Source organism: Pistacia vera, unplaced genomic scaffold (assembly GCF_008641045.1).
Source record: "Pistacia vera cultivar Batoury unplaced genomic scaffold, PisVer_v2 Contig511, whole genome shotgun sequence".
NCBI lineage: Eukaryota > Viridiplantae > Streptophyta > Magnoliopsida > Sapindales > Anacardiaceae > Pistacia > Pistacia vera.
The window spans coordinates 347,110-359,902 of record NW_022196348.1 but is presented as its reverse complement, the minus strand read 5'-3'; the positions used below and the strand labels follow the sequence as shown (position 1 = coordinate 359,902).

Sequence of the window (12,793 nt, the reverse complement as noted above, 5' to 3'; positions counted from 1 at the left end):
ATATGCAACAAAGAAAAATTTTCCATTCCTTCTTGCAACCCCGAGACAATAGTAGACGCCTAGATGGAGAATTATACAAAGAGCTGACGAAGCTTGGCTGCACCACGACGGAGGACGCCTTGGCCAGAGCAGTGATTCAGATAAGGTGGGAAGAATATGAGATGAATCGGGCAGTACACACTAGGTATGACCTAAGGCGGAATGATAAAAGGCCAGAATTCAGATCGATTGAACCCCGTCACTAATCCCCTCCTCGTAATCAGAATAGAGTAAGAAAACCATATAATCGCCAGCCACTTAGAATCGACAACAGACCAACTGGACCAACCCGATACAAAATCCCAGAGTACAACCTCAATGTCGAACCAGCCCAAGTGGTGGCGATCATGAAAGGAATGGGATCTAGTGTTAAATGGCCAGGCAAGCTATATGACGAAGCAAGGAGAGACACGACCAAGTGGTGCGAGTTCCATGACCAAGTGGTGCGAGTTCCATGGCGACCATGGACATAACACCCCGGACTGCATTGCCCTACGGTTGGAGGTCGCCACACTATTGAAGAGAGGACATCTCCGAGATCTGCTGACAGATAAAGGGAAGAGTACTATCAGCCATAAAAGCACGAACGAAAAATCTCCACCTCCGCGGGAACCTATGCCAAAAGGATTCTGCAATATCATCTCAGGAGGGTTAGAGATCAATGGGGTAAGTTACTCCTCAGCCAAACGCTACGCCAGAGCCAATAGCCACCATGAAATACAATCTATCCACCCGTCCTCTCAGTCACATTCCCACCAGGTAATTAAGTTCGAAGACGATGAGCCGGTCACCCTGGCAGCCCCTCACCATGATGCTTTAGTTGTCGCTCTCCAGATTGCGAACATTCTGGTCAAGAGGGTATTCATAGACGGGGGATCATCAGCAAACATTCTGTTCTTGAAGTAGTGAAGACTATGGGTCTGAAAGAAGCAAACATCAACAGAAGGTCGACCCTACTGGTTGGGTTCAGTTTTGAGCAGAAGTACACCATCTGATAGATTGTCCTTCCTATCTACGCCAGCGAAGTAAACAAGCAGACCATCTTTCTAGTGATCGACTGTTCTTCACCATACAATGTTATCTTGGGTCGACCTTGGATCCACAACATGCGAGTGGTCCCATCCACTTTCCACCAAACGATTAGGTTTCCTACCAAATGGGGAGTATGAGAAATCAAGGGCGACCCGAAAGCTTCCAGAGATTGTTAAAAGAACGCCTTCAAGGGCAAGGGTAACGGTTCATAGCAATTATAATCCCATCCAACCTTTTTGACCGAGCCAGATCAACCATCTATGGAAGAGTTTGATGAAGTGCAGATACATCTGGACGACCTCGAGAGAAAGACTGTTAGAGTAGATGCCCTAGAGCCAATCAATTATTATAAAATTGACTATTTGTAATAATGCTCATTAATCAATAAAAGGCATTTTATTCTATATCGTGTAAATCATTATTATTGCAATAAGTATTGATATATGTCCTTAGAATGGTGGAACCGTGACGAGGGTATCAAGTGTTTCAAATCTTGATAGTGAGAACCCTATGAGCACATATGGTGGCCATTCTAGAAATGTCGGTAGCCCTAGTATTATTCTGAAGTAAGAGCACAGATAATACAATAAGGCTATCATAGTGTTGAACAACCCTGTCGAAAGGTAGGGACTGATCTCACTTGTCAAGATTGTTTGGTGACAACTTGGTGCAACATATGGGTGCTTGCTGTAGGCAGATATACTGCACCAAGTTCATTGGACTGACCCACTAGAGGATTCCATATGGATGATAACCCCAGTGTCTATGGAACAAATCCTCTAACGAATGGTGGTGCGTGTGATCCTTAGACTTGAGATCATCGGAGCGCCTTGTGCACCAATTGGTGCAGTTTGACACTAGCCTAACGCAATTCTATTTAGAGCTGTTAATACGGCGGTGATTGGCTGCATCAAGGAGTGTATCAAGACTATGGTGGATTGACAGAGGATTCATCACTCTCGGGTACGGGAGAAGTTATCTCACGGCACAATTCAGTATATGGCAATGACACTAAAATTGTGGCCACAGTGGGATTGAGTTGTTGCTCTATCTAGATTATAATACATGTCATTGGTCCAGAAACTGAATATATAATATCGAGAGTAACCGAAGGTTGACACTATTTCTATGCCTTCATCTTGTCGAGATAACAGATGATGAAAGGATTGAATTGTATGGTAACCATATCGTTGACAGGTAGCTGCTTTGTTTAATCCGAATCTATCGGGTGGCCATGATGCCTTGCTAGGGGCCAATCTTGGTTTGTGTATTAGTAAGACGATTAATTGGTGTTAATTGCAATACTATACACTACCGGTATGATGAGGAGCCTATGGGTCACACACATAGAAGACAATTTAAGACTCAGGAAGTAAGAAGGGTGTTTTTGTCTTTTTAGGCGAAATGGTATTTTGGTACTTTCACAGTGCAATTCAATTTGCTGATGTCATAGCCTTTTATTTAATTTGTTAGAAAAATCAAATAAGTGAAATTACATTTAAATATGTGTTAGCGTATATTTAAATAAATGATCATTATTGTTAAATGTTAATTTATATATTAAATATATATTAATGGATTTTAATTGAGATAATGATGAATTAAAATAAATATCTAATTGGGAGTGTTTGGAAACATGGGGTGTTTGGGTTGGAGCCCAAGCCCATTCCTTATGGGAATAGGACAATTGAAAGATCACTATAAAAGAAAATGTTTCATTGAAAAATTAGAGATTCTTATTCATTCATTACTTTTTCATTGAAAAGCAAAAACCTCCAGCCCCAAAAACTCTCTCCCATGCCAGATTTTGCTTTTGCAAAGAATCAAAGTTCTTCTTTGATTTTTCTTTTTGTTTCTTAAGGCTAAGGAGGATCTAGCAAATCCCTCTTTAGTTCCTTGCGATTGTCTTCGTGTGGACTACGTCTGTTCGATCCTACACTTGGGTCAGTAGCAAATACATTCATAGATAAAGTTGGAGGAGCATCCAAACATGGGTATGGTTTCTAAACTTCAAACTGATTTTTTCTGTAGATTCTTATAATGTATAAATTGTGATTTTTGTACCTGGATCTTGGTTCTAAGGAACGATCCATGTAGTTTATGTTTTTGTTTTCCGCTGCGTAACTGGGTCGTTCACTTACAGTGGTATCAGAGCCTCGGGTATCAAATTTTACAGTTTATTGTATGATCTATAACATGTATTTGGTTGATAACATGTTATTTTTGAAAAATCTGCAAAATCTGCTTTTGGATGAATGATTCAAATGATAAATTGGTTTAATAATTTGTTGATGGATGTTATATTGGTTGGTTGATGTCCTGGTTGAATGTGTGTGCGTTCGATTTGATTTGGATTCGTGTTATTACACAAAAAACTGCAAAAACGTGAACTGTTGATATTGGGGATTTCCAGGTTTCGCCACGACGAAGTGCTCTCTGGAACGTGGCTACTGCCCCAATATTGTGTTTTTCGCGAATGGACTGAAATGCAGTTTTTAACCTATAAAGCCAATGATCATTCTACACATTTTAAGAGGGTAATTAATAAATAACCCACTCGATTAAAAAATTGATTGTTTTTGAAATAAATACTATGTCCTTGTTTGTATATTGCATGGTGCCTAGTACATGAGCCTTAGACCTATGGTGAGTGTTTTAAATTATTTTTGGGTATGTATGGTTGTATAATTTATCAAATAGGGTCTGCATGTCCTGCCTTTCTCATCTTCTCAATGTACATTCTCTTCTCATCTCATTCCTCGCGAATGTAAATCGAGGTTTCTAAATTTGTTGACGTAAAATAGTTTAAGATTAATTTTATTGTAAATTTAGAATGATGTTTTTGTAATGTACTTGAAGACAGAACAAAGGACTAGGCAACCATACTTGAAGACTCAAGATGTTTATTACAAGACCCCTAGGTGATCCACCAATTCCTCTAGGCTCAAGGAAATCGGTTTTAGTTGGGCCATGTACCTGTACGTTTTAATATTGTTTTTAGAATGCATGCTAAGGTTGAATGTTGAATAACATGCCAAACAATGTCATTCTAACAAAGGTAATGATCTGATGAGACATTAAATAAAAACCCTGAATTAAAGTATATTAAGTCACGTAAGTCTTCCATCACCATGGTTTTAATCAAACCACTGTTCATCAAAACCTTGTTTGCCAAAGCGAAGGGTACACTTCTACCAGTGGGAGGTTAAAATGCATTGGAGTTTTCCTTAATAGTGATGGGTCGACTTAAAATGATGGTTTTGCTTGTTCGCTAAAGCGAAGGTTGATAAACACGTCATAGGCATAGTAGAGTAGTACACATATTATGTGTACATGGTAACATGTAGTGTCCACTCTACTGACACTGAGAATCACACTTGAGGACAATGGTTGGAGCCATTGGATTGTGTGATTGGCTTACTGGCTTTTTCGCATTTGGGGTTGATAGTATGAGCTATCAACTGGTGTGGATTAAGTTTGTTGGCCTACCTAATCAACTCATTTTGGCTTGTTTGCCAAAGCAAAGGTTTGAAATGGGCCAGATGGGATCTCAGTCCACTAGGAAAGTCAACGGACTTTCCCAAGTTAATAGTGAGGGCTATTGACTTAAGAAAATAGTGGGAGCATCGTTTAATAAAAGACCATATTAAATAATAATGAACTTTATAATAACTTTATCTTTTCTGCAATTGTAGATTCACCAAAATGAGCATTATGAACCTGCGACCGATAATCGAAAAAGAAAACATGTTGGATGGATCCAATTTCTCTGATTGGTATCGTAATCTTCAGATTATACTCAAGTTAGAAAAGAAATTGTATATCCTTGAAAAGCCATACATGGCTGAGCCTGATTCTGATGCCACTCAGGAAGTAAAGGATACTTATCAAAAGTTCCTTGATGATGCTGTGATAGTGTACAATGCTTGATCTTAGCATCCGTGACACCTATGCTGCAAAAGCAGCATGAGAATATGGATGCTTCTTCCATTATTCTACACTTCAAGGAGCTTTACGAAACAAATGCTTGACATGAGAGGTACAAGGTGTTGAAAGCACTGTTTGGGAGTCGTCTGACTGAGGGAGCCCAAGTTGATCCTCATGTGCTCAAGATGATCGAGCACATAAAAAGGCTTGAGACTTTGGGATGTGGCTTGGATGCAGAATTACAAATGGATTTAATTCTGCAATCCTTGCCTGACTCTTATGCTCCGTTCGTAATGAATTTCAATATGAACACGATAGAGAAAACCCTGTCAAAACTTCTGAACATGTTGAGGACTACAAAGCATGACTTGAAAAAGTCCAAGCCTGTTTTACTGGTTGCTGCCAGTAAAGCAAAGGGTAACGACAAGGGTAAGGCCAAGGCCAAACCCAAGCCCAAGCCCAAAGGATAGGTTGCTCTTGGGCCTAAGAGTGGCATAGGGAAGGGCAAGGTAGTCTGCTTCTTTTGTGGCAAGCGTGGCCATTGAAGGAAACACTGCAAGGCTTTCCTCGCAAGCAAGAAGAAGTCAGAGGCTACGACTTTAGGTATTTTTATGATTGAGATTAATTTCTCTCCCTCAACATCTTGGGTCATTGACACAGGATGTGGTACTCACATTTGTACTGATGTGCAGGGACTAAGGTAGAGTAGAGTGCTCGCCAAGGGAGAGGTGGACCTACGAGTTGGAAATGGAGCACATGTGGTTACATTGGCTGTAGGGACTTATTGTTTATCTTTGCCTACGGGCTTGTTATTGGAACTACATAACTGTTATCACGTACTTTCTATTTCTAGAAATATTATTTTAGTATCCGCTTTGGATAATATAAGGTATCATTTTGAGACATCTAATGGATTGTTGTCCTTTAGTTTGAATGGTATTCTATTTGGAATTGCAAGGTTATATAGTGGGTTATATGTTCTTGATTTAAACAATAAAGAAATTATCAACATTGAAACCAAGAAAGCTAAACATAGCGATCAAAACCAGACATATCTCTGGCACTGTAGATTGTGTCATGTTAATAAGACCTGCATTGCAAATCTTCAAAGGGATGGAGTTTTGGACCCTTTTGACTTTCAGTCATTTGAGGGATGCAAGTCATGCCTGTTAGGCAAGATGACCAAGTCTCCTTTCATAGGAAAAGGTGAAAGGGCCACTGAGCTGTTAGGCATCATCTATAGTGATGTATGTGGTCCACTAACAGTTGAGGCCAAAGGTGGATATTCATACTTCATCACATTTACTGATGATTTCAGTAGATATGGTTATGTCTATCTTATGAGACATAAAGCTAAAGCCTTTGATAAATTCAAGGAATTCAAGAATGAAGTACAGAATATGTTGGGAAAAAGTATTAAAGCTCTTCAGTCGGATCGAGGAGGTGAATACTTAAGCTCAGGGTTTTCAGAGTACTTGAAGGAATGTGGGATAGTATCACAACTCACCCCTCCTTCTACACCCCAACACAATGGAGTGTCTGAAAGGAGGAACAAGACCTTACTTGACATGGTGAGGTCTATGATGAGTTTTAGTGATTTACCTATATCGTTCTGGGGTTATGCAATAGAGATTGCAACTCACGTTTTGAACCGTGTGCCGTCAAAGTCTGTAGATAAGACTCTATATGAACTATGGAGTGGGCGAAAGCCCAACTTGTCTTATCTAAGGATTTGGGGTTGTGAAGCTAATGTTAAGAAATTAACTTCGAACAAGCTAGGCCTAAAATCCTGTAAATGTATATTTATGGGGTATCCAAAGGAGACCAAAAGATACTATTTCTACCGCCCAGAAGAGCGCAAAATTTTTATTACTCGATCTGGTGTCTTCCTAGAAAAGGAATATTTTCTAAGAAGTACTAGTGACAGAAAAGTAGAACTCGATGAAGTTCTAGAACCACAAGATATACTAGAAGAAGGACAGGATGATGTGCCATAGGAAGTGGTTGAACATCATGAGTTGGTTACTCCACAACTTGTGGATCAAAGTGAACCACCTCAGGTAGCACAAGAGCTACGTAGATCTGGGAGAGTACACCATGAGCCCGAGAGATACGGTTATCTCGTGACTCAACATGATGACGTACTTATCTACCAAGACGATGAACCCAGAACCTACGAAGACGCTATATCGGATCCAGATTCTGTTAAATGGCTTGAAGCCATGAAATCTGAGATAGACTCCATGTACCAGAACCAAGCGTGGTCTCTGGTGGAACCACCTGAAGGGGTAAAACCTATAGGGTGTAAATGGGTCTTCAAGAAGAAGACTGACATGGATGGCAACGTGTATATTTATAAGGCACAGCTGGGTGCCAAAGGTTTCAAACAAATTCATGGCATTGATTATGAAGAAACCTTTTTGCCGGTTGCCATGATTAAATCCATCTGGATTATGCTTGCAATTGTTGCATATCATGACTATGAGATTTGGCAAATGGATGTCAAAGCTGCTTTCTTGAATGGAAACTTTGAGGAGGATGTGTATATGACACAACCTGATAGTTTTGTTCTTGATAGTCAAGCTAATAAGGTATGCAAGTTGCAGAGATCCATTTATGGACTTAAGCAAGCTTCAAGGAGCTGGAACATTCGTTTTGATGAAGCTGTAAAATAATTCGGTTTTATCAAAAACGAAGATGAGCCCTGTGTTTACAAGAAAGTGAGTGGGAGCGCAGTAGCATTCCTAGTGTTGTATGTTGATGACATACTTCTGATCGGGAATGATATACCAAACTTGCAGTCAGTAAAGACTTGGTTATCCAAGTGCTTCTCCATGAAGGACTTAGGGCAAACCGCCTACATCCTTGGTATAAAGATCTATCGTGATAGATCGAGTAGGTTGCTTGGCCTAAGTTAGAGTGCATATATTGACAAAGTACTGAACAGATTCAATATGGAAGAATCCAAGAAGGGATTTCTTCCTATGTCACATGGTGTTTATCTCTCTAAGGAATTGTGTCCTAAAACACAAGATGAGAGAGATAGGATGAAGAGGATCCCATATGCATCAGCAATTGGATCCATCATGTATGTCATGCTATGTACTCGGATTGATGTCTCATGTGCTTTGAGCACTTGTAGTAGATATCAATCGGATCCAGGTGAGCGTCACTGGATGGCTGTCAAGAATATTCTTAAGTACCTAAAGAGGACTAAGGATATGTTCTTGGTTTATGGAGGGGAAGATGAGCTCACTGTAAGAGGATACAGTGATGCTAGTTTCCAAACAAACAAAGATGATTATCGATCGCAATCAAGGTTTGTATTTTGTCTCAATGGAGGTGCAGTGAGCTGGAAGAGCTCCAAGCAAAACACTGTAGTGGACTCTACAATGGAGGCTAAGTATATTTCATTGTCAGATACGGCCAAGGAGGCAGTCTGGATTAAGAAGTTCATTATTGAACTTGGTGTGGTTCCTACGATTGTTGATCCTATAGACATCTATTGTGACAACAATGGAGCAATTGCTCAAGCCAGGGAACCACAGTCTCATTAGAAGTCCAAACACATACTCAAACGATTCCATCTTATCAGAGAGATAGTTGAAAGGAAAGACGTGCAGGTTAGTAAAGTGCATACTGACGATAATCTTGCAGATCCACTGACAAAGCCTTTGTTGCAGCAGAAGCATGAAAGGCACTTGAGATCATTTGGTATTAAATACATGAATAATTGGTTATAGTGCAAGTGGGAGATTGTTAGAGTAGATACCCTAGAGTCAATCAATTATTGTAGAATTGACTCTTTGTAATAATGTTCATTAATCAATAAAAAACATTTTATTCTATATCGTGTAAATCCTTATTATTGCAATATGTATTGATATATATCCTTAAAATGGTGGAACCGTGACAAGGGTATCAAGTGTTTCAAATATTGATAGTGAGAACCCTATAAGCACATATGGTGGCCATTCTAGAAAAGTCCATAGCCCCAGTATTATTCTGAAGTAAGGGCACAGATAATACAGCAAGGCTATCATAGTGTTGAACGACCCTATCAAAAGGCAGTGACTGATCTCACTTGTCAAGGTTGTTTGGTGACAAACTGGTGCAACACATGGCTGCTTGCTGTAGGTGGATATACCACACCAAGTTCATTGGACTAACCCACCAGAGGATTCCATACGGATGGTAACCCCAGTGCCTATGGAACAAATCCTTTAACGAATGGTGGTGCATGCAATCCTTAGACTTGAGATCATCGAAGCGCCTTGTGCACTGATTGGTGCAGTTTGACACTAGCGTAACGCAATTTTATTCAGAGCTGTCAATACGGTGGTGATTGGTTGCATCAGGGAGTGTATCAATACTATGGTGGATTGACAAAGGATTCATCACTCTCGGGTACGGGAGAAGTTATCTCACGACGCAATTCAGTAGATGGCAATGACACTAAAACTGTGGCCACAGTGGGATTAAGTTGTTTCTTTATCCAGATATATTTAAATAAATTATCATTATTGTTAAATGTTAATATATATATTAAATATATATTAATGGATTTTAATTGAGATAATGATGAATTAAAATAAATATCTAATTGGGAGTGTTTGGAAACATGGGGTGTTTGGGTCGGAGCCCAAGCCCATTCCTTATGGGAATAGGGCAATTGAAAGATCACTATAAAAGAAAATGTTTCATTGAAAAATTAGAGATTTTTTTTCATTCATTACTTTTTCATTGAAAAGCAAAAACCTCCAGCCCCTAAAACTCTCTCCCACGCCAGATTTTGCTTTTGCAAAGAATCAAAGTTCTTCTTTGATTTTTCTTCTTGTTTCTTAAGGCTAAGGAGGATCTAGCAAATCCCTCCTTAATTCCTTGCGATTGTCTTCGTGTGGACTACGTCGGTTCGATCCTCCACTTGGGTCAGTAGCAAATACATTCAGAGATATAGTTGGAGGAGCCTCCAAACGTGGGTATGATTTCTAAACTTCAAACTGATTTTTTCTCCAAATTCTTATAATGTATAAACTGTGATTTTTGTACCCGGATCTTGGTTCTAAGGAACGATCCATGTAGTTTATGTTTTTGTTTTCCGCTGAGTAACTAGGTCGCTCACTTACAAAGACACACATAGGTTCTCGCCTCGAGCCTAAGACAAGACAGAAGCTGATAGAATTCCTCAGACAGAACCAAGACTGTTTCACCTGGTCCCACGCCGACATGACAGGAATCAGTCCAGAGGTAATGGTCCACCACCTCTGGGTAGATCCAGATCACCAGCTAGTGAAGCAAAGGAGAAGGAAATTCGCGTCAGAGCGCAACTGGATCATCAATGAAGAGGTTGAAAAGCTACTGAGCAACAGTATGATCAGAGAGGTCTGCTACCCTGAATGGCTGGCAAACGTCATGGTTGTAAAGAAAAAGAATGGGAAGTGGAGGGTCTACATTGACTTCATGGACTTAAACAAAGCGTGCCCTAAGGATTCCTTCCCGATCCCACATATCGACATAATGGTTGATGCAACCACAGCCACGAACTCTTTAGTTTCATGGACATTTTCTCAGGATACAACCAAATCTTGATGCACCTGGATGACTAAGAGAAGACATCCTTCATCACGGAGAGAGGAACCTACTGCTACAAGGTAATGCCATTCGGTTTGAAGAACGTCGAGGCTACCTATCAACGGCTAGTCAACAAGATATTTGCTGAACACCTCGGGGACACTATAGAGGTTTACATCAACAACATGCTCGTCAAGTTCCTGATAGTAGAACAGCACCTTGACCACCTCAGCCAGGCGTTCGCTGTCCTAAGGAAGTATAACATGAAGTTGAATCTAGCCAAATGCTCATTCGATGTCTCGTTAGGTAAATTCTTGGGCTACATGGTAACTCAGCGAGGGATAGAAGCCAACCCCGATCAGATTAGAGCGATCCTCAGAATACCATCCCTAGCTTGCATCAAAGATGTCCAGTGCCTTGTAGGACGAGTAGCCGCCTTGAGTCGTTTCATCTCCAGATCCTTTGACAAGTGCCACCTTTTCTTCCATGCACTCAAGAAGTCCAACAAGTTCGAGTGGACCCCCTCTTGCGTGGAAGCCTTGCAACAATTGAAAAGGTACCTAACCTCCCCTCTGCTCCTTTCCAAGCCTGTGGATGGGGAAAAGCTTTACACCTATCTGGCGGTCTCAGAGACGGTAATCTCAGTAGTGTTAGTTCAGGAAGAGGATGCGAAGTAGCTACCAGTCTACTATGTAAGCAAGTCACTCCTCGAGCAGAAACACAATATAGTCAACTGGAGAACTGGCCCTCGCACTTATCCATGCATCCAAGAAGATCAAGCCATACTTTCAGCGCCACTCCATAGTCGTACTCACCCCTTCCCACTCAAGAAGATACTGCGCAAACCAAAGCTATCAGGCCGACTCATGCAATGGACAGTAGAGCTTAGTGAGTTCAACATATCATACCAGCCTCATACTGCCGTCAAGTCCTAAGCATTAGCAGACTTCATCACAGATTTCACCCCGTGCACCCCTATCCAAGCAGAAGAGAGTTATTATGCATGAACAGTGGGTCACCTTCCAAGTGGACTCTCTCAGTGGATGGCTCAAGCAACATGAATGGGAGTGGGAGCGGGCTCGTACTGACTACACCAGAGGGAGACATCGTCCAATAGGCAGTACAATGTGGGTTCAAGTGCACAAACAAGAAGCCGAATATGAGGCCCTCATCGCTGGACTCTCCCTGGCCAAAGAAATCAGAGCAAGGAAACTAGAGGTGAAGTCCGACTCTTAGCTCGTAGTCAACCAGCTACAAGGCACTTACCAAGCACGCGACTCAAAGATGACGACTATTAGAGTCGTGAAAGTGACTCTATTTTGGTGATAAAAATACCCCATTTGTGATTAAATTGAAGTATATTGAGACAATTAAAGAATTTATGAATTTATTCACGAAAATCGCTTCCTAATATTTTTCTTATGAATTTAACGTGTTTGGAATGATTTTGGAAAGTATATGAGTTGATATTGGGTTGTGGTTTATGGATTAAGGGTGATTTTGTCTCACTTATGCTGTTTAGGGGGTAAAATGTCATGTTTTTAGGGGCTAATTTTGTCACTTTTCAATTGTACAGGGACTAAACTAAAATTTGCAATTGTTCTTATAAAACAAAAAGTGCAGATCGCGTAAATGGGGGGGCGTTCACCAGTTTTCGGTGACGTTCGTCTCCCTCGGTGACCCTTCGTCTTCTCCGGCGAGATCCATCTCCCAAGCACCGATCCAATCAGCCAACGCAAGCTGCCACCCGTGAAACGCCACACAACACCGGACGATTCGACTTCCCACCACCGCGTCGTTACGTCTTCCGGCCAGTTTTGGCCGTTTTCTGGCAACGTTCCAGCTCCCCAAGGGTAGATCTTCATTCCCCACGGCCGGATCTAACATTCCTTGCTTCAGCCGCCGCGAAAACCGCCGGAATCCGCGATTTAGCCGCCGCGACTCTTCATCTTCAGGCCAGATCCTGCTCATTTCCGGTGACTTTCACCTCCCAGGACCTGATATGAACTCCCCATCACCAGAGCTTTCCATCGGTACCTTGGATCCCATTTCCGCCACCGTTTTCCGGAGACGCCGGAAAATTAACGTTTTCGCGCGAACCGCGGCTGTTCGTATTCCGGGCTGTCCGTTGGTAGTTTTCGGCCCTCTTCGCATCATATCAATGTCGGTTACCTCCTCTCGCCATGATCAGCTCCGTTCACTGTTTCAGCCTCCGTCATCACCA

The 12,793-nt window shown here is 41.3% G+C and overlaps 1 protein-coding gene across 1 annotated transcript; it reads left to right on the top strand.

Annotated features, from left to right (window-relative positions):
- The first annotated feature begins 429 nt into the window (after positions 1-429).
- On the top strand, positions 430-945 carry LOC116106278. The gene has a single exon (XM_031392619.1). It carries the CDS (start codon positions 430-432, stop codon positions 943-945), a length of 516 nt encoding a protein of 171 aa, XP_031248479.1.
- Positions 946-12,793: the final 11,848 nt, after the last annotated feature.